The sequence below is a fragment of the Thalassophryne amazonica genome, chromosome 7 (genome assembly GCF_902500255.1).
Source record: "Thalassophryne amazonica chromosome 7, fThaAma1.1, whole genome shotgun sequence".
Classification (NCBI taxonomy): domain Eukaryota; kingdom Metazoa; phylum Chordata; class Actinopteri; order Batrachoidiformes; family Batrachoididae; genus Thalassophryne; species Thalassophryne amazonica.
The window spans coordinates 87,646,734-87,669,279 of record NC_047109.1 but is presented as its reverse complement, the minus strand read 5'-3'; the positions used below and the strand labels follow the sequence as shown (position 1 = coordinate 87,669,279).

General features: G+C 44.7%; 1 protein-coding gene across 3 annotated transcripts in view; it reads left to right on the top strand.

The window, feature by feature from the left end:
- The first annotated feature begins 7,142 nt into the window (after positions 1 to 7,142).
- Positions 7,143 to 22,546, top strand: part of nbeal2 (neurobeachin-like 2) — a 144,182-nt gene continuing 128,778 nt past the window's right edge. For all 3 annotated transcript variants that reach the window (XM_034174951.1, XM_034174948.1, XM_034174947.1), the window contains exon 1: positions 7,143 to 7,696. In XM_034174951.1, the coding sequence (XP_034030842.1) occupies positions 7,622 to 7,696 (75 nt within the window). In that variant the 5' untranslated portion in view covers positions 7,143 to 7,621. The remainder of the gene's footprint in view (positions 7,697 to 22,546) is intronic.

The window sequence follows — 22,546 nt, the reverse complement described above, 5'->3', positions numbered from 1 at the left end:
GAGAATGTTCTTGTCTGCTGTCTAATGCTTGGTGTTGGGTGTGCTCTTCCTGTCCTCTCTCCTGCTTGCCACGCCCCTTTCCAGATCCTTCCACACACACCTGTCATGCATTTCCTTCTAATTACTCTCTCTCTCTGTTTAAGTAACACTTTTCATCCTACCTGGTTTAAGATTGTTGAGCCACTTTTGAGCACTCTTCTTCTAAGTATTTTTTTCCTTGTTGAGCCTACCCGTATTTTTGACCTGTCTGCCTGTTTATGACTCTTTCTCTGCCTCATGCTTCGGATCCTGTTGTTTATCTCGGCCTGCCTACCTGTGTATTGAACCCTGTCTGAACATTTATTATTAAACCCTGTTTTATCATCATCAGAATCCTACGTTTGTGTCCAGCCACACTGTACTAGTAAGCTTGACACAGAATGAGGATGAAAAGGATGATGGACAAATATATTAGAGAGTGAAATAAATATGAAGAACTGTAAAACAATCATGTATATTGAAGTATTCCAATATAAAGTCAGTGGGGTCATAAATAACCCCACATATTAGTTGCTAAAATAGCTTGGTCACTTGAGGGTTAAGATCTGTTGATCTAGGGGGTTATTTGCTGTGATGTCACAGGATGGATCCCCTCAATGAATATGAAAAACTGAAAACTGGATGTAAAAGTGATGCTTTAACCATAACCAAAATAATAATAATTAATGTTTAAGATTATTTTCCACTTAAAACAATCACAAAAATGCTATATTGAGTGCATAGACATTATGAGTTCTGCTTGAATTTAATTGCATTTATTTGTAACCTACATTAAAAGGCCTGTATATTAAAAAAGACATGCAGAATATAAAACCAGCACACAGTCGTCCTGCCTCTTGGCGGGAGCTCTGACGGTCAGGCCCTGGTCAAGAATGTAGGCCATCGCCATGGCAAATCAACTTCCCTCACGCCGATCATCCCCCTAATGACCATCAACAACAACAACTGTAACGATAACAACGTGTGTGGGCTAGTCAGTAATTGAAAAAAACATTTTTTCTCCCGATATATAGCATAAATGACACACAAGGTGACTTTAGAGTCGTCGTAGGCCCGTCAGGATGCACAGATGACATTTTCTGTGTTCACATTTCATACAAAAATGACTATAAACTCAAAAATGTGATACACTCATGTACCCAAAGATGGGCAAATGAGTGTACCCAATGATGCAAGAGTGTGGCCAAAAGTCAGTGTAATATTTCAGTGAAATTAAATTATTTTCTTAATCTGTAAACCTGTAAATTTGAATGTCAGCACTAAAGTAGACAATAAGTTATAATTACAAGCCCAACACCACCTGTTGTACTTGAAATACCACTTACAGCAGCTGGTACATTGCTGGTTCATGACCCAGTTTTGAAATCTGACATGTTTCACAATTGCAGCTGTTTTTACATATCAACAATTCCTTCCTGTGGTAATAGATTTTTTTTTTTAAATACAACCTTGCACTTTCAAAGATTTTCCTTCCTATCTGCCATCTCTCCTAAACATCTTGATAACTCCACTGGCATCTTATCTGGATCAAATGCCATTTCACTGTTCATCCTCTCCATAGCTGCTCTAACTGGAGTCTGGGGTACTTTCAGAGCAGTCATTTGTAGATGATGGGCACTCTTCGTGGCTCCAGGACCTTTGTCACTTTGCTGATAGTTAGGTTTATCACTGTGACCATTGCAACTGATAAGTAGCTGGATGCATGGCTCCATCATCTCTCTTTGGCATATTGGACTTTTTTTATGTTGTACTTAGTTGATTTTGATCACACAAAGCAGATGGTCACCCCTCTGAGACTGGTCTGCTTGAGGTTTCTTCCTAAAACCAAAAATCGTATGAGACAGTTTTTGTTTACCACTGTTGCCTATGTGCTTGCTCTGTGTGGGATTGGTAAGTTCCAACATTACCACAGTGAATCGGCTTTGGTGACTTATGTTGTGATTTGGCACTATATTGCATTGAACTGAAATGACTTCATCCTTGCAAATCCATCATACTTTCAGATTCACTGACTCTACATCACTTCACCTTCTCTCCCACTCATTTTCTTTGTTCATCAGCTCCTCAAAGTACACCCTCCACTTTCTTAATATACTCTACTCAATGTCTTCACATTTCTATCCGTTACCACCCTAACCTGCTGCACATCTTTTCCTACCATTTCCAGCTCAGTTCCTCACTCGTCTTCAACTGCTTACTGGAGCAGGACTGGAGCCTATCCCAGCAGTCATAGGGCATGAGGTGGGATACACCCTGGACAGGACGCCAGTCTGTCATAGGGCCACATATAGACAGACAAACACATTCACACCCACAACACACACCTACGGACAATTTAAAGTTTCCATTCCACCTAATCCACATATCTTTGGATGTGGGAGGAAGCCAGAGCACCTGGAGAGAATCCATGCAAACACGGGGAGAACATGTAAACACCACACAGAAAGGCCACAGGTGGCAATCAATCCCATGACCTTCTTGCTGTGAGGCAGCAGTGCTAACCACTAATCCACTGTGGTGCCCACGTTCAGCTCCTATTTAGCAAAAATAGTAACACAGCGTTTTTACAAAACAATTTAACAAATAATAAAACAGATTAAGAAAACTAATTAAAGCGAAAATTTCTACCTCATTGAACTGGTTTTGGTCGAAGCTGAAAAAGCAATATTTCAGAAAAGACATCAGAAAAAAAATTTTGAAAACATATTTCCACACTTTGTTAATGTTTTTGCTGAGTTGTCCTGCTTTCAGTTTTTAAAAATATGTTTTGTGATTTGTTAATGTGGAACATTATTGTGTTCTCTGATTACCTCTGGTAACCCTTCTGTTTCTGCTCGTTTATTGTGTGTTTAAAGGTAACATCTCGAATAGTGCTGAGCAGCTTGAAAGTGCTTTTAGTGGAGAGATGGACTTTGGGAAGAGTTCAATTTTGGTGGTAAGCTGCTGGTGATAATAGCTTTCTTCAACACAGACAGGTTTTACTTTGGTCCGTTTGTTTAACATTCTCACGATCGTAGAGTGGGTGGAAATAAATGAAATTCAGTCATTGCAAAAGTAGTAATGGGTGTCATTATTCCAGCGAAGGAGTTCAATTTGTGAATGTGCCATTGGTTTTCTATCAGACATTCATTTCTCGTTTTTGTAACTTACAAAAATACAGTTTAAATGCAAAACACACCTTGCAAGTTGGGTGTTTTGCAAAATATCTTTCAGTATTCAGTTTGTGTTAAAGGACCAGTTAACAACATAGCCACATTCAATCATTGTTCACAATCACACCTCTGGGTGCTTGACTCACCTTTGATTGCATCATGGAAAAGAACAACAAAAAAAAAAAATCATTTTTCATTCATTGCTGAACAGGAAACAAATGAGTTCCAAAAGGGCAACTTCAGCAGAACTCTATATAATCTCAAAACTGCAGTTTTCTGAACCTTAAAACTATAATAATAATATAATTAAAGCACTGCACTCATAAAGGGCAAACCTCCGCCAACACTAGTGTCAAATTCCACAAATTTTTACCTTGGAAAAAATTTTCAAGATCAAAGTCCTGTTAGAAGCAACTTTTCATAAGCTAAAATATAATACAAAATATAGATCAAAAGGGCTTTTTAATGTTAAAATCAACTATCTGCTAAATCTGCAATATAGATCAAACTTAGTCTATTCATTGAAAGTGCCAGTTTGCACCTCATTGTCACAAATGAGAGTGATTGAGACGCTTTTGATTGAGATATAATGCTGAATGTACATAAAATGGGCTTTTCAATAGTAAATTCAAATGTCTACAAAATCCACAATCCGGATCAGAGCCAGATCAAACTTTGTCAGATTATAGTGAGTGTCAGTCTGCACTTCACTTTCAAATATGAGAGTGATTGGGGCATGTTTGATTAACATATGGGGTTTTATTGTTAAATATAAATAGCCACAAAATCTGTAATCTGGATACTTCTAAATAACGTTCTCAAATATTAACGAAATTTGATCGGTTTTGCCAGTTATGAATTTTTAAAAATTCATTCAATGTTAAAAATATTTTTACGATTTTCCAAGATTTTTCCTGATTTTGACCTTTGACCTATGACCTTGAAAATTGAATCACTTCTTGCCTATCAGGATATGAATCTTCATTTCATAACCTTATATGAAAAACTGTGGGTTGCAGGCTGTTTACAAACAAACAAACATGTAAAACAAACAAACAAACAAACAGGGGAGAAAACATAACCACCTCCAACTTCTTTGGTGGAGGTAATTAGCTTGAGTTTGTTCTCAATTTAACTATATTTGTTGATATGAATATGTTTGCAGTTGATTTTGGATTTGAATTTCTTATGTTTAAATGTTTAGCACATCATTGTTGTGTTGATGTTTTATCGTGAAGGGCACCTTGATATATTTTCTCTTAAACGCCAACTAAAATAATAGTAAGTAGCATGTTGCCCGTGGGGATCCATGGGCTCTAGATTGGGTAGTGTTTATAAAATAGGTATCTGACATTTTTCAAGGGTGGTAATAAATTGTGCAAAGTTTGTATAATGAGTTGGAATGGTGTGTGAGTCAAGAATGTTTAAAGAACCTTAGACCTCAACAGTAGAGAACTCAACCCTTTTATTTCCTTTAAATTACATAATTTTTTAAAAGTTAATTTACTCTTAGTATTTATAAATTTTTTAGTTTCTTGTTATCATATACACACTATTATTACTACAGTATCATCATTATTATTATTATTATTTTATATTTACTTCTATTTTGTCATTTGATTTTTTAAATGGACCACAATGGAAATAAGTGTGTTCACTTTCTTGTGTCATCCATGTATTTTTAATGTATTTACAATTATATTATGTACTTACATTGAACGTACTAAATAAAATCACACACTCATGCTTTTAATATAGAGATAATTTACCGCTCCCTGTTGGAGTGGCGTGTGAGTCCAGAATGTAAATATCAGTGTCCAATGTTCAGTGTTGTTAGCTAATATATGAAGCTTCTCTAAAAATATTAGTCCTATCAACGCTTGGTTTTGGCACTGTTCAGGCAATTGTCAGTTCTCCCCAGTTTGTCCGTGATTAAAATTGCATGCACACACATTTGTCTTTTCTGCATTCTGCTTTACACAGGTGCTTTTAATTTGACAAACAGAGACGGCGGCAGAAGACATTAAAAACACTACACATTCCGCTCATGGTGCCAACATGACACTTAAGTCACTCATGGTAACCGCAACATAACACTTAACCCTCTGGGGTCCGAGGGCATTTTTTGCACAGTTCACTCGCCTGGCATAAATGTTTTATTATTGCTGTTAACAGCTCTCCCTGCATCCTGCAATCAAGTTTTATGTCTCTTTTTTTCAGGACAACCTGTGCTCATATATGCTTTTGTTGTGTTTTATAAATGTAATAAAGGTTCACAATCAGAAATATGAAAGGAAAAAGTAAAGCAGGAAATCATTTTCCACACACATTTATTCAAAACACACAGCAAACTATAATAAACAGCTGTTTTGACACTTTATAAAGGTAATTTGAGGTCTTGTGTGAAAGACTGTACAACAAAAAGGTTAAAACAATAAACACAAATGCACATTTTGAACAATATATACAAAATGGTCTATGCGTTTTGTTGTCTTCATCTCAAAGCAATCTCTGTCTGCTGTTACACAAAGGTTACCTCACAAACTTCTACTTCTACTTTTGGAGTGTTCTGCGCTGCTCCTAAAGCAGCTTTCATTCACACTTTGGCCCACTTTGGCTCCTTACAGTCTGAGGAGCGGCCCTCCCCCTTGCTCCATTGATATGGTAAACAGTGCTTTAGGCCAAGAAAGCAACAGAGTTATCCAGTAACATTCACATGCAAACTACTGGAGCAATCCTGATAGTTACACACTCTTTGTTTGAGCACGTGAGATTGTCATCAGAGGCTCTCCATGTGCTCTGTCTGCTTTCACTGATCGCTGTGCGTAATGGCGCAGGGCACACTGGAGACCAATAGTATGTACTCATTGGAGCACCCAGGGGGCTATTCAAATGGGCCAACTAGTAACATATCACTCCTGAAAATGATTTTTGGCTTTTCACGTGAGGTAAATCTGCCCTACGATTGGATTTTGGAAAACCATGTGACAGTGAACCAATTCCAATTGGACACTCACATTGTGCACGTCATCACACAGCTTCTATGAGGAGTGCAAAGATGGCCGATGGCTGGCTCGAAAGTCCACGGAGTTACCTTTTCAGCAAAAAAAAAAAGTAAGTTTCTATCTCATATCATTAAAAAGTTATTTATAATTTAGTAAAGCTTGGTCTTAGCCGTCATATATGACGCGTCGGCCCCAGAGGGTTAACTAAACTGATTAAACCACTTGAACTAAAAAAACACAATAAAACAATAAAACAACACTGTTAAACATGAACCACAATAACAACATTTAGAACCCCAAACTCCCATGGTGCATTGCAGCACAACATCCATTGTTTATTGTTTAGGTAAAATTGCTCATTTCTCCAAAAATATTTGTCCTATCAACTTTCCGTTTTCGCAGTGTTCATATTTGACGCAGAATACATAAGCATACCAAATGGCAAATGTCAGCTCTCCTCGGTTTTTGTGTGATCGAAGCCATACACACCCACGCATGCACATACACAGAGGCCACTTCGCTATTATAATATAGATAATAATAATATGATAGTGGTGGATAAGCGGTTAAGTGTGCTTCTTTCCAGTGTGAAAGATTCCTGTTCAAGGCCACCTCTATGCAGTGTGGCCTTGCCTCAGGGTGGTCATCCTCTGTATAAAAAGAAAACATGCCAGATTCACCTCTGCTCTGCACGCTAAAGGTGAGTCACTGTACCAGCACATATCTTGCTTTTACAATTAGGTTGGCAAATTGAATGTATCATTTAATGTAGTAGTGTTTTCCACTTCAGAGCCACCCTCCGGTGTAGAGGTGTTTTCCACTTCAGAGCCACCATACTTAAGTGCTCTTGGACCCTGTATGCTTTTAATTGATGGTGTCAGGGTTTGCTGCTGTCCTGGGAAGGGCTGCACCTCAGCGTGCGTGTGTCTTTAAGAACATCAGCCTACCTGTGAGCCTGATCGACAGCCAACTCTTGTCGGTTTTAGTCACTTTCATGAGAAGGAGACAAAACAGCTCGGTGCGCTTCATCTGACCGAGCGCGTGCGTGTCGGTCGTGTTTCGGATCGCGGTCGCTTCCGTGTGTGAACTCTCTCCCCAACAGGAATCATTCAGGGATCCAGCTGGCTCTAAACGCGGACATGGGTGTTTCTCCACGCACGCATTTCCACGCATCTATGTTCCTGGTTTGAGCCTTTTCGACGGTGATCACCGCACCGACAATGATCTCCTTTCGCACGTCACTCTGATTGCAACTTTGCGCCTTGACAGACACACACGGGAGGCACTTTGCGTGCACGCACTGCGCATGGATTTGCAGGAATGGTGGAGGAAAGTGCGCGGCGTCCTCCTGCCTTTAGGAAACAACTTCTCCCAGCGCCCACCGTGTTCACGGCTCTTGTGATGGTTCGATCGTAAAGGGACGTCATGAGCAACCACAAAGGCGGCGGCATGGCTTCGAAGGAGAGGCTGTACGAGCTGTGGATGATCTATTACACCAAGGTGAGTGAAGCCCGGAAGACCTGCCGCTGACACCTGTTGTTACATCAGGTTGTGTGTGTCAAGTTTCAACATATAAACACACGATCCTGATCAATACTGGCGCGTGATGTCAGTATCCTGTTCGAAACGGTTACAAGAGGAAGTGACTGTTTTGTGGGTTACTAGTGTGTACGTTTGTTTGTGTGTGTTTTTAACACGATAATAAATATTGTTTTCGACTATAACTGCCGTTTTGGCGAGTTGTAAAAAATATTGAAAGCTGCGAGAGTTTTTGAAGTGGGTTCCATGCTTAAATAACGATGTTTTAATCGCGTACCTGCGTTACAGGTGTTGGATGAGGCTACTTCCTGGTGTACAGCATCTTGTGTTTATTGTTTTGGAGTTTAAAAAGCAAAGTGGGCATAATATGACACTGTTAATTAGGCTGTTATCAACGTGTAAAATTTTGTGTTCAGCTGTTTTGAGTGGTGTTTTGGTCTCGAATATTGCCCTCCTGTTGCAGGGGTGTAGCCAGAGGGGGGAGCTGATGGGTGCCTCAGCCCCCCAAATAATGTTGTCTCACAATATACTGGGATTGTAATTTGATAGTAGTCCAATGTAATTATTTAGATTATGACATCTAGTTCTGCATGATATTGGTAAAAACTGACCTTGCAATATTATTTTATTTTTCCTGCAATATTATATTGTGAAGTGAAAAATGGGTATTTTCACAAACATAGTTTGAAAAGCTGGATTTGGGTGATGGGAGTAAGTGGGTGTAGAAAATGGTTGGATAATGTTGATTTTGTTTTTGCAGATATTTCTGGTTTATTTATTTCTGCTCACAGAGCTAAGATAAACTAACGCTGTTTCTCAGCACTTTCAAGGTCAAATACACCCCAAAGGAATTGTACCGTTATTACCTTCTGGAATTAGGCTATATTAATCTAAATATAAGGTCATGTTTGCATGTTTCCTCCTGCCATGTAATTCAATACTGATGTGGACAAACAAGCATTACAAGTTCGTGACAACTTGCATGAAAATTTTTGTGTCCTGTATTGCTCCTTTGATAATTACTGCAATGTTGTTTAGGCAGATTGTGCAGTTTATATATGTGTGTGTATATATATATATATATATATATATATATATATATATATATATATATATATATATAATGTGTGTGTGTGTATGTATTCTTTCATTCCTGTATTTAAAAGTCCTACAAACAACATTTTCAACATTAATATATCACTCAACCATTATTTTTATGTGTAAAGATGTGGTGACATAATGGCATCCTGTGCAGAGGATGAAGCAGCACTCTGTTTGTGTGTTGTAAGCTGAGCTTTTCTGTTCATTGCACAAGCACTTTTCGTGCATGGGAATCCCACTCTGTGAAACTGTTGTCCCTCCTCATATTTATAAAGAATCAGTAGTGACTAGCCAGTGGTGGTGCTTACAAGATGGTTGAAAGTGCTGACTTTTCAAAAATTCTTCCCCCATAAAACTATGTTCAGAGTCTTAAAAAGACTCTGACCAAGAACGTGGTCTGACTAGAATCAGTGGTGTTCTAGGTATTTCCAGATGAAGAGCCCTTCATGTGTGATTCTCAGAAAATTACCTTATTGTCCCATTCTGATATGAAGTGCTGCATACCGCAAGGTTGTGTTCCTGATCCACCATTATTGTTGTTTTATATGATTATGTTTTCAGTGATGTGCTGATGATCTCCACATAGGGTTGGGCTGTTGGATGATTGACTGTCAGCGTGGAATCATCGAACAGCTACAGAAACACTTCATCACCCCTGCTATAAATATACATATTTGTTTGTTGGGGAAATTTGCTTCAAGGAGTTTCAACCAGAGAGTGTATAAAAGAAGGCTGATTTATAAAGTGCAGACGGGGGCAACCTGTTCGAAAATGAAAGAAAGTTGCTGTGCCCTCGGCCAGATGTGATCGAACTGTTCAACTTTGAACGAAAACTGCAACAAACGCTGCTTCGGCTTCAAATTTTTACCAAAATAAAGCACGACATTTCAAACCATATTCAGTAGGAGTACCCCGTTTAAAGAAGTTCAAACAAGATTAAAGCTGATAAATGAATTTCTGGAGCTCTACAAGCAGAAGGAGCTGGTTTTATGTGAAGACTTTGAGTTTTTTCCGCTACAGCGCTGCTCGGCTCTCTATCTGCGGGGGGGGGGGGGCGGCCATTTGTGGCCAAACCCCCCCCCCAAAAAATGCCACTTGTCCGGTCGGACAACGATTTAGAGCTATTACTTGCCCGATCACATTTTACACTTGTCCCGGACAATCGGACAAGCGTTAATGTCGATGGTAGGACTTTTAAAACATTAATAAAAAACTGTCGGTGCTGTTAATGCTTCTTTTTTTTTTCTCTCCCTCTCTGCCCCTCACCTCACTGCTCTGGGAGACGTGCAGACATATCACTGCCTGACTTGTCATACTGAGACGTTACGACTGCTTACACAAAAATAAACAAACATTTGTTAACTTGCCCAGACACTGAGCTCTCCCCTTCCTCGTTGATGACTCCGATATGCTTTCGTTTGAGATGCTGCATCATTACCGTCGTACTCCTGTGCCATGCGAGGTCCAACTTGCAAATGTTGAGGTTAACAAACGTCTTTGCGTTGTTTAACGTAAAGTGCTCCCACACTTTTGAAGTCTTGACTTTGGTTGTTTTCTCTGTAATGCAATTGCTAAAAATCTGACATAAACAGAGCACAAAACAAAAACAGGAGTGAGTGCAACTGCAAAGCCCACTGCCATGCAGTGGCATATTCACATATGACTTCCTGTTGATCTTCAGTAGTAAACATTGGTTGACCTTGATTGTGAGCTTCGAGGCTACTTGGGGGGTAAATGAGAATACATATTTTTGAACTTCACATGACATCCTATTTATGTTCAGTTGTAATTATGGGTCTGTAAAGCACTGTTACACCACTATAATTGGTCAAAGTTTGAGTGACCTTTTAAAGTCAAAATCAAGGTCAAATCCGGTGGTATATTTTGAAAACCTACATATATGACTTGAAGGTTCCCAGTTCAAACTCCACCCCTGCCCATTTCTTCATGGAATGTGGAGTTGCGTCAGGACGGGCATCTAGCCTAAAATTTGTGCCAAATCAACATGCAGAGCCGCCTTGGATTTGCTGTGGCGACTGAGTGAAAACAATTGAGCAGCCAGATGACTTTCTATTCATGTCTGGTAGCAACTATGGGTCTGTCTCCTCTAATTAAAGTGTTTCCAGCCTTTTGATTAATGAATAATTGCCACCTCTTTATAAATATCATGGCAAAAGTTTGACCTTGTACTGTGACATTGTCCTTTGACCCCACCACCACCACCACCAAACTGGAATCATTATTACGGGGAATGGAACTATGTGTAAATTTACCATTGGTTTTTGAAATATTTTGTTACCAGCCTGACAAACAGCCACATAGAGATGAACATCGGGAGGCTGACGCTACATGCTAAAACTCTCATCAAGAATAGTCTCCTGCCCTGCTGAGGGCTCTGAATCATCCCATACATCTCTAGACCTTGGACTGTTTGGCTTGGCCTTAAGGTGGACTTTCCACTATTCTACTGGTTGTTTGTAACTGTTGCACCTGTTATAATGGCCTAAGCAGTGGGCCACTCCTCTGAGTCTGTTCTGCTTGAAGTCTCTTGTTTAAAAACACCAGAGGGAGTTTTTTTCCTGACCACTGTCACCTGTGTTTGCTCAGGGTTTTGGTAAGGTTAGACTTACCTGTGTGAAGCTCTTTGGGGCAGCTTTGTTGTGATTTGGTGCTATATAAATAAATTGAATTGAGCCCTCTGTCTTAATAGCCTTCTTGACAAAGGTCATAAAATACAACACATTTATGTGTCTAAAAATGTATAAATATAAGGTGTACTGTAATAATGAAGTACTTAATCGCTATTTGCATGTACATGTGACTGAAACTCAGATGTTTGATCGTAGCACACCCTGAGAAAAATCCTGTCTACGCCCCTGCTGTGGGTGTGGCTACAGGTTACTCCAGTAGTTGTTGAAGAGGGTATTATATTTTATTAAACAGATAAGAAAAGAAAAAAATAATTAATCACAAAGAGAGGTGTTGTACATAGTTTTGTGTTGTGCCTCCTCTTGAAAGGGGTAAAAAAAAAGGACCTCATTGGGGATAAATTAACTATTAATTACCTTTACAATCTGCTTCCATGCCTGAGGACATCAGACGAGCAGGGGTGGCAGATAAGTGGTTAGTGCTATTGCTTTCAGCACAGAAGGTTCCATTGTTCAAACCCCACCCCTGCTGATGTCTTCATGTAATATGGAGTTGCGTCAGGAAAGGCACCCGGTGTAAAGCTTGTGCCAAATCATCGGATCTGCTGTGGCAACCCAGAGTGAAAACAAGGGAACAGCCAAAGGGACTTACTTTAGACCGTCTGGGAGTCAAAGCAATTTTCTTTTAATTAAAGAAAAGCTTCCATAACACTTTACATTAAGTGTGCATTAATTGTCATGAATTCTTGTCCATTACTTTGTGCCTAAATTTCATGATAATTTATGTACAAGAGCACAGTTACACACGTTGATAATAAAGACCCCATTTTTTTGTGAACAGATTATGATCATGTTGAGTAAATCATAATTCATGACGATGTACTTGATTTAGTTAATACTTAATGCGTTGTTGTCGCAAGAGGTCACATGAAATACTTCGAGATATTAAAGCGCAGGTTAGGGCTACAAGCTAAAATTCCTAATTTGAAGCTGGTATTCTATATCTTAGTATATTACCATCATTTTTCTTAAAATTTCAAAATGCTTGTGAAGTGGGAAAGCACTGGTATAGGAGCTGCGTGGCAGTTATGACTGTACTCTGGCAGTTATGTACTCTTAGCTGTATTACTACAACACATTTCACATAGGACAGAGGTATTTTAAGAACATTTAGTGTGCAAAACTGCAAGAAAAAGTTCTTTTGGCTTCTCTCTTTTTGACTTGGGGCCGTCACAGCAGATCCGATACACTGTAAAACTCAATGAGTTAGTTAAGCTCAAACCATTTGAGGAAACCGATTGCCTTAAATCATTTGAGTTTGTCAACTTAAATGAAATCATTTTCAAATATTTAATTGATAACATTTTAGTAACTTAACAATTTATAGTTAATTAAACTTATGTAAATCTAGCTTATGTTTTCAATAAAAAAAGTGACAAATTTCTGCCTAAAAAAATTGCATTACATTTTGGATTAGATTTTTTGATGCATTCTTTGGTTTACTTGTTGACGCTGCATTGTGTTGTTATGACTCTGCAAATTCACTCCCCTCGGGATGCAAACTCACGATTTGCGGCATGGAAGTCGGACTCTCCAACCAGAAGGCTAAAACCCAGGACTCTGACCTTGTGACCAAAGAATTCTTTTGAGCTGTTGGGAGTGAGATTTACTAACTACATCTGCACAGCAACACCTGCTGGCCTCCATTACATAAACTCAATTAAAATGAGTGAATGGAATGCACTGGAAATACATCACCAACAGTTAAATACCCCAGAACTTTAAATGCAGTTAAAGGAACTGAGTTGTTATGACAACAATTCATTTTTGAGTTAGTTTAATTAATGGAAATGAGTGACTATAACTTTTTTCAAAGTTTGAGTTACATTAACTTAATTATTGTATTAAAATGGAGTGTTCGGTTTAACAGTGTATGAATCTGCATGATAATCTCACATCAAACTTCACATGACACAAAGAATGGGCACGGGTGGTCTTGAACCAGGAACCTTCCAAGCGCACTAACCGCTTGGCCACCACCTGTGCAAAACTGCAATAAATGTTGGGAAAGTGTCAGTACACGGACCCACAACAGGGGGCGCAAATGAACGGACAATGGAGAAAGTCAAATAACAAGGCTTTACTGTTGTGAACGTGCACAACGAATACAACCAATCACGAAATGGACAACAGTCAATTCACAAAAGTGTCGTGTGGGCAGGCTCGAAGATAGGAGACGCCTCTCCAAGGTAAGACCTGAACCACACGGCTTCCTCCGCCACAGGACCCCGGAAATACTGGAGCCGCCAAGTCCCGAACTCCCAGGTGGCCACTGCCTCCGCGTGTCGGACCTGGTACTGCTGGCGAGGAACAAAGAACAGTTAGATGGGGGCGCGTTTGCACCCAAGACTCCGAACAGCAGGGAAGTTACCTCCACCTCTCGTTGGAACAGTAATCCACAAGCTATGCACTAATCCAAAAGGATACACTCCGTCAGCTTTGATACGTTACCTCATAGGTAGAAACGATATCTCGGCAATGAGGTGGAGGTGCCGTCCTGCTGATATACCCCACAGATGATTGCCGTCAGCTGTCTCAGGTGATGGGTGACAGCTGTCACCGTAGCTGCTCACGTGAGGCGGCGGCGCCCTCTGGTGCCTGGAGCCCGCACTCCAGGCAGGGCGCCCTCTGGTGGTGGTGGGCCAGCAGTACCTCCTCTTCAGCGGCCCACACAACAGGACCCCCCCCTCAACGGGCGCCTCCTGTCCGGGTGGCGACGGTAGAAGTCGGCCAGGAGGGCCGGGTCCAGGATGAAGCTCTTCTTCACCCAGGAGCGTTCTTCGGGACCGTACCCCTCCCAGTCCACCAGATATTGAAAGCCCCGGCCCATCCGTCGGACGTCCAACAACCGGCGCACTGTCCAAGCCGGCTCGCCATCGATGATCCGGGCAGGAGGTGGTGCCGGACCGGGTGTACAGAGGGGCGAGGTGTGATGGGGCTTGAGCTTTGACACATGAAATACTGGATGGATCCGCAGTGAGGCTGGAAGTCGAAGCCTCACTGCGGCGGGATTGATGACCTTGAGAATTTTAAACGGTCCTATGTATCTGTCCTGCAGTTTTGGGGAGGCCACCTTTAGCGGGATGTCCTTCGTGGACAACCACACTTCCTGCCCGGGGCGATACGTAGGGGCCGGGGTCCGCCGCCGGTCTGCATGGGTCTTCGCCCTCATCCGGGCCTTCAACAAAGCAGAACGGGCGGCACGCCACACCCGACGGCACTTCCGCAGGTGGGCCTGGACCGAGGGCACACCGACCTCTCCCTCAACCACCGGGAACAATGGGGGCTGATACCCCAAACACACCTCAAAGGGGGAGAGGCCGGTGGCTGATGACACTTGACTGTTGTGGGCGTACTCGATCCAGGCCAGATGAGTACTCCAGGCCGCCGGGTGCGTGGCTGTCACACAACGCAGTGTTTGCTCCATTTTTTGATTGGCCCGCTCTGCTTGCCCGTTGGTCTGGGGGTGATACCCGGACGAGAGACTGACCGTGGCCCCCAGTTCCCGGCAAAAGCTCCTCCAGACATGCGAGGAGAACTGGGGACCGCGATCGGAGACGATGTCTGATGGTATCCCATGCAGGCGGACGACATGGTGGACCAGGAGGTCCGCTGTCTCCTGGGCCGTTGGGAGCTTCGGGAGGGCCACGAAGTGGGCCGCCTTGGAGAATCGGTCCACTATCGTGAGGATCACGGTGTTTCCCTGGGACGGCGGGAGGCCCGTGACAAAATCCAGGCCGATGTGGGACCAGGGGCGATGAGGCACGGGCAGCGGCTGTAGCAGTCCCGGAGCCTTGCGATGGTCGGCCTTGCCCCTGGCGCAGGTGGTACAGGCCTGGATATAGTCCCGGACGTCGGCCTCCAGGGACGCCCACCAGAAGCGCTGCCGGACAACTGCCACGGTTCTTCGCACCCCTGGATGACAGGAGAGCTTAGAGCCGTGACAGAAGTCCAGGACTGCAGCCCTTGCCTCTGGTGGGACGTAAAGTCTGTTCTTTGGTCCAGTCCCGGGGTCCGGGTTTTGTGCCAGGGCCTCCCGGACGGTTCTCTCTACGTCCCAGGTGAGGGTGGCCACGATAGTGGACTCCGGGATGATGGGTTCCGGTGGATCCGACAACTCCGCTTTGACCTCGTCTTCGTGTACCCGGGACAAGGCATCCGATTTCTGGTTCTTGGTCCCGGGCCGGTAGGTGATGCGGAAGTCAAAACGGCCGAAGAACAGTGACCAGCGGGCTTGCCTGGGGTTCAGCCGCTTGGCGGTCCTGATATACTCCAGGTTCCGGTGGTCAGTGAAAACCGTGAATGGCACGGACGTTCCCTCCAACAGGTGTCTCCACTCTTCAAGAGCCTCTTTCACCGCAAGGAGTTCTCGGTTGCCGACGTCATAGTTCCGTTCAGCCGGGGTCAACCTGCGGGAAAAATAGGCACACGGATGAAGGACCTTATCGGTCTTCCCACTCTGGGACAGCACAGCTCCTATCCCTGAGTCCGAGGCGTCCACTTCAACCACTAACTGGCGACTAGGATCGGGCTGCACCAGAACGGGTGCAGACGAGAAGCGCCGTTTCAACTCCTTGAACGCGGCCTCGCAACGATCCGACCAGGTGAAGGGGACTTTTGGTGAGGTCAGGGCTGTCAGGGGGCTAACAACCTGACTGTAGCCTTTAATGAACCTCCTGTAGAAATTCGCAAAGCCGAGGACCTGTTGCAGCTTCCTACGGCTTGTGGGTTGGGGCCAGTCTCTCACCGCAGCAACCTTGGCCGGATCAGGTGCGACGGAGTTGGGGGAGATGATGAACCCCAGGAAGGACAAAGAGGTGCGGTGAAACTCACACTTCTCGCCCTTAACAAACAGCCGGTTCTCCAATAACCGCTGCAGGACCTGACGTACATGCCGGACATGAGTCTCAGGATCCGGAGAAAAGATGAGTATATCGTCTAGATATACGAAGACGAACCGGTGCAGGAAGTCCCGCAATACGTCGTTAACCAAGGCTTGGAACGTCGCGGGGGCGTTTGTGAGGCCGAACGGCATGACCAGGTACTCAAAGTGACCTAAGGGGGTGTTGAATGCCGTCTTCCACTCGTCTCCCTTCCGGATCCGAACCAGATGATACGCGTTTCTAAGATCAAGCTTGGTAAAAATCTTGGCTCCATGCAGGGGCGTGAACACTGAATCCAACAGGGGTAACGGGTATCGGTTGCGAACCGTGATTTCGTTCAGCCCCCTATAATCGATGCATGGACGAAGTCCGCCATCTTTTTTACCCACGAAAAAGAAACCTGCGCCCATCGGGGAGGTGGAATTTCGGATCAACCCAGCAGCTAACGAGTCCCGGATGTAGGTCTCCATTGATTCGCGCTCAGGCCGTGAGAGGTTGTACAGTCTACTGGACGGGAACCCACTGCCTGGAACCAAATCGATGGCACAATCGTACGGATGGTGGGGGGGAAGTGTGAGCGCCAGATCCTTGCTGAACACATCGACAAGGTCGTGGTACTCCACCGGCACCGTCCCCAGATTGGGCGGGACTCTGACCTCCTCCTTAGCTTGGGAGCCGGGAGGAACCGAGGAACCTAGACACACCCGATGGCAGGTCTCGCTCCACTGAACCACTACCCCGGACGGCCAATCAATCCGGGGATTGTGCTTCAACATCCAGGGAAAGCCTAAAACCACACGGGAAGTGGCCTGAGTCACAAAAAACTCGATCACCTCCCGGTGGTTTCCTGACACCACCAGCGTTACAGGTGGTGTCTTATGTGTGATCGGAGGGAGCAGGAAGCCATCTAGCGCTCGAACCTGCACAGGCGAGGTAAGCGCCACCAGAGGGAGCCCTATCTCTCTGGCCCATCTGCAGTCCAACAGATTCCCCTCAGAGCCCGTGTCCACCAGTGCTGGGGCCTTCAGAGTTAAATCCTCATACAGGATCGTGACTGGGAGTCGTGTAGCAATGTGGGTGTGTCCCACGTGAATGTCTCGACCCACCCCTAGCCCAGTCTCTAGGGGCGGGCGTTGGTGTTGTAACCGCTCGGGGCAGTCTCTCACATGGTGCTCTAGTGCACCACAAACAAAACAAGCACCATGGGCCCGTCTCCTCTGTGCAGCTGGTGCCCTAAATGTTGCCCTACTCGTGTCCATAGCTTCGTCAGTAGGGGGAGCTGTGGCCCCACGGCGCGCAGGGGCCGTGGAGCGTGGGGAAGGCGGAGCGCGGTCGGAACCGGAAGGGAGAGGGACGGCGCATGCCCGGCCACACCCTTCGTCTCGTTCCTGCCGACGTTCTTCTAACCGGTTGTCCAACCGTATGACAAGATCGATAAGCCCGTCTAAATCCCGCGGTTCGTCCTTAGCCACCAGGTGCTCCTTGAGAACCAAAGACAGTCCGTTTACAAAGGCGGCGCGGAGGGCAGCGTTATTCCAGCCGGATCTCGCAGCCGCGATGCGGAAGTCGACTGCATAAACAGCTGCGCTCCGGCGCCCCTGTCTCATTGACAGTAGCACGGTTGAAGTGGTTTCTCCTCTATTAGGGTGATCGAACACGGTTCTGAGCCCCCTCACAAACCCATCGTATGTCAGAAGGAGCCGTGAATTCTGCTCCCAGAGCGCTGTAGCCCAAGCGCGTGCCTCACTGCGAAGCAGGTTTATGACATAAGCTACTTTACTAGCATCGGTCGCGTACATAACGGGACGCTGTGCGAAGACGAGCGAACACTGCATCAGAAAATCCGCGCACGTCTCCACACAGCCTCCGTACGGCTCAGGAGGGCTTATGTATGCTTCCGGGGAAGGAGGGAGAGGTCGTTGAACAACCAGTGGAACGTCAACGTTACGCACAGGATCTACGGGAGGGAGAGCCGCAGCGGCGCCCGGAGGGCGCGCTTCCACCTGCGCGGCGAGAGCCTCCACCCTGCGGTTCAGGAGGACGTTCTGCTCGGTCATGAAATCCAACCGAGTCGTGAAAGCGGTGAGGATCCGCTGCAACTCACCGATTACCCCTCCCGCGGACGCCTGCGCGTCCTGTTCTTCCATTGGCCGTTCAACAGCCGGTTGACGCCCCTCGGGATCCATGACGTTGGCCGAGATATCCTGTTGGGAAAGTGTCAGTACACGGACCCACAACAGGGGGCGCAAATGAACGGACAATGGAGAAAGTCAAATAACAAGGCTTTACTGTTGTGAACGTGCACAACGAATACAACCAATCACGAAATGGACAACAGTCAATTCACAAAAGTGTCGTGTGGGCAGGCTCGAAGATAGGAGACGCCTCTCCAAGGTAAGACCTGAACCACACGGCTTCCTCCGCCACAGGACCCCGGAAATACTGGAGCCGCCAAGTCCCGAACTCCCAGGTGGCCACTGCCTCCGCGTGTCGGACCTGGTACTGCTGGCGAGGAACAAAGAACAGTTAGATGGGGGCGCGTTTGCACCCAAGACTCCGAACAGCAGGGAAGTTACCTCCACCTCTCGTTGGAACAGTAATCCACAAGCTGTGCACTAATCCAAAAGGATACACTCCGTCAGCTTTGATACGTTACCTCATAGGTAGAAACGATATCTCGGCAATGAGGTGGAGGTGCCGTCCTGCTGATATACCCCACAGATGATTGCCGTCAGCTGTCTCAGGTGATGGGTGACAGCTGTCACCGTAGCTGCTCACGTGAGGCGGCGGCGCCCTCTGGTGCCTGGAGCCCGCACTCCAGGCAGGGCGCCCTCTGGTGGTGGTGGGCCAGCAGTACCTCCTCTTCAGCGGCCCACACAACAATAAACAGAAAAAAGTCTAAAACCTTTTCTTCAGTAACTACAATCTTTCAGAAACACTTTGAATTATAATAAAAATCGAGCTGCACAAATTGAACTACATTTGTTTTGTAGCACTAGTCTTTTCTCTTCCCATCTCTGCTCGATAGTTTATCTGATATCTGGTGTGGACTGTTTTTTGCATTCCTCATACACCACAATGTGATAATTCAAGTACCATTACCGTAAAGTGCTGCATGGAGAAATTGCAAAGTGACAAACAGAAGGCGACTACTGAGCTACAGACATGAATAAGTGTGTTACCAGCCCCTGCAGCCATCGTCACCTCGGCCTCTGAGGTGTTTGAGTGCAGCGCCTATGAGTGGGTTTTTATAGTCCACGCTGTCACTGCCGAGTGCATTCTTTGTGTGCTCTTCTGCTTTTGCTCATGCCTTCCTCAACTACTGTTGGCGCTGTCACAAACACACAGTATCACTGTTGCATGCCTTTCTTGAATTTCTGTGGCATCTATCTAGCAGTTCCACTTCCTTTGTCTGGCAGTACACGGATCAAGTACCCGTCAAAAGTTGGGCACACTTTCCCAGTCAGATGGTTGTAAGCAATGACCCCAGGTTTCTAGGCTCCATGTTCATTTTGCATGTATCCAAATGATTTGCGCTTATCGGTGACCTGTCGGAGGAAAGTTGCACATTTGAGCTCTGCCTGAAACGTCTCTGCTTTATGAAAATGGAACACAATAGGCTGCAAAAAAGGCAGCAGAACCACTTCAGACAACAATCACCTGTTTACTCTTTCAATGTGCTACTGTACATACGCAGTCGACTTGTCAATCAAGTTGGCTCGTAGCATTATCGTCTTTTGTCCAGACTGCCGTCCAACTCCCACACGCCTTGTGCTTTGATTATACTGCAAAACACTTGAGTGAAATGAGAGACGAGTTCTGTTTAACAGTCTTTGTGTTGGTGCTGTAAACAGGCCTTTACTAACTATGACTTTGGCCTGCGACTTTTGGTTTGAGTTGCAGACAAACACGCCCAAGCTGTTGGCTTTACACCCTGTGACAGATCCAGCCATGGAGGAAAATATTTCAGTCTTCAGTGTTCTTCACTATCTATAATTAAATCTTAATCACGCAGTTCTTTTGACTTTTTCAGACGATGTGTTCTCAGTCACAATTGCTGGTTGCTTATAGAGGTGCAATGCAACACCTCCCTCACGGTTCAGTTTCAAGGTCGCAGTACAGTTCACATCACGGCACATTCCTCTCCAGTTTCCCCCCACATAAATATATTTATACAAAATTAAAAAGATAGACTATCACTCTAAATGTTCCACAGTTGGCTTGAAGTTTGATAGTTTCCACATCCTGAATAGTCTTCCTGAAGTTTTCATGTTACATTTTACATAATCACATAAAACAATCATCTGTACATGACAATATAATTCATAGTCAGTGTTGGTAGAACTCACGGTTTTAACTGTACACAGCCCACAGGTCCGTACATGTAAGATATTCCAATTTTGAATCTTCACGGTTTATTGTTGCATGGTGGTCGCTAGATCCATTTTGCTAATGTGATTCCACAAAACATGAACATGATTTCATTAAATGGGCCTTCATGCTAGAGGCCAAATGAGCCCGAATGGAGATTCAATACACATTCAGGAAGTGTCAAGGTGCATTCCAAACAGTCAGGCAAATTGTGTGGCCGGCTCAAATGTGTAGCTCATGTCCAAAACGGTCGAGGTGGACACTTAACTGCAATCTGACTGCATTCTAAATATTCTCATGGTGTCAAAACAGCATTCAAAACAGTCTGATCGTGTCCGAGGGGAAATTCGCCATGGGCAGGCACGTCTAATCCTGCCGGCATTTCCCGGACAGCACATCCCATGCATTCCGTTCAGGCTGCGCAAAGGAAATATTGCAATGTACATTGACTGACTGTGGCACGCATTTTTTCGTGAACTAGACATGAACATTGCGCAATCAAAATGAAAACACTGTGTGTCACTGTGGCTCAGTGCATCTCTGAGTGGCGGAGCAGTGTACGCAGCTGATCAGTGTTATGTGCAGAATGAGCATGATATCACAGGTCCATTGTCAGTCCACCTTATGTGTCAGAGGATGTATCTGTAATATCATGTTATCATGGCGATCACAGTCCGCCCAGATGGCCTCGCTGCACATCAGCTCGTCTTTGTGACACACTGACGTGCAACACTTGTGGACACGGTGTCACAGCTGTAATAAACCTATAATGGCCGATGCATCTTACAAACCATTAGAAGGCCTGATGATGCAACCATTTATGAAGGCACTAAAATGTGAATAAAGTAAGTAATCACCTTTGGAACTGCTCCAGATGCGCTCCCCACCACACGGCGACCACCTGCCATGCTGCAGCCATCAGCTGTCATGTCATCCATGTGACACTGGTGCTTAGTGGGATGTTGACATCCGCCATGATCAGAGCGCAGATGCGCCGTCCGCTACCAAATAATTATTCCATAAGATGCAGCGGTGCTCCTGCGTGGGCCCGCATCATCTGATTGCTTCGGTGTGTGTGCGGCTGGACCAGCACTCCTGCATAGGCACACGTCATATGATCGATCAGATTGTTTCAAATGCTAATGAAATACTCCATGAGAATATTTAGAATGCAGTCAGATTGCAGTTAGAATCCATCTCGACTGCCATACAATATCTTTCCACCTCGAACACACCTCGACAGTGGAGGGTATGCGTGTTACATTCGGGCCAGCTGTGGTGACTGTGCCCAACTGTTTAGACTGCCCTCAGAATGCTGTCCGATGGACTGCACCTCGACACTTCCCGAATGTGGGTCGAATTTTCATTTGGACGGCTCATTCAGCCTCGGGTGTGACAGGTGTATTCTTACTGCATTCGGACAGCGTGTGGGGATTTGTACGGTGTTTCACCTGTATTCAGGAGCTATTATGCACGGTATGTGGAGGGATCATTAGAGGTGAGTTGGGGCACACTCTGAGTATTCGGATGGCATTTTTGCACATTTCCTAATCCTTCCCAGATGTGGCATGAATTATGTTTTTTTTTTTTTCTCAGTCAGCCTGATTTGGCTTCATTGTGCTAAGTGTGAAGGGGCCCTAAACATTGTGTAAATCTGAAATAATGAATTGACAGAAATTATTGATAACATTTGTTGTTGAATCTTACATCAGCAGAGTAGGTAATTCACCAGATGAGGAGAATGTCTG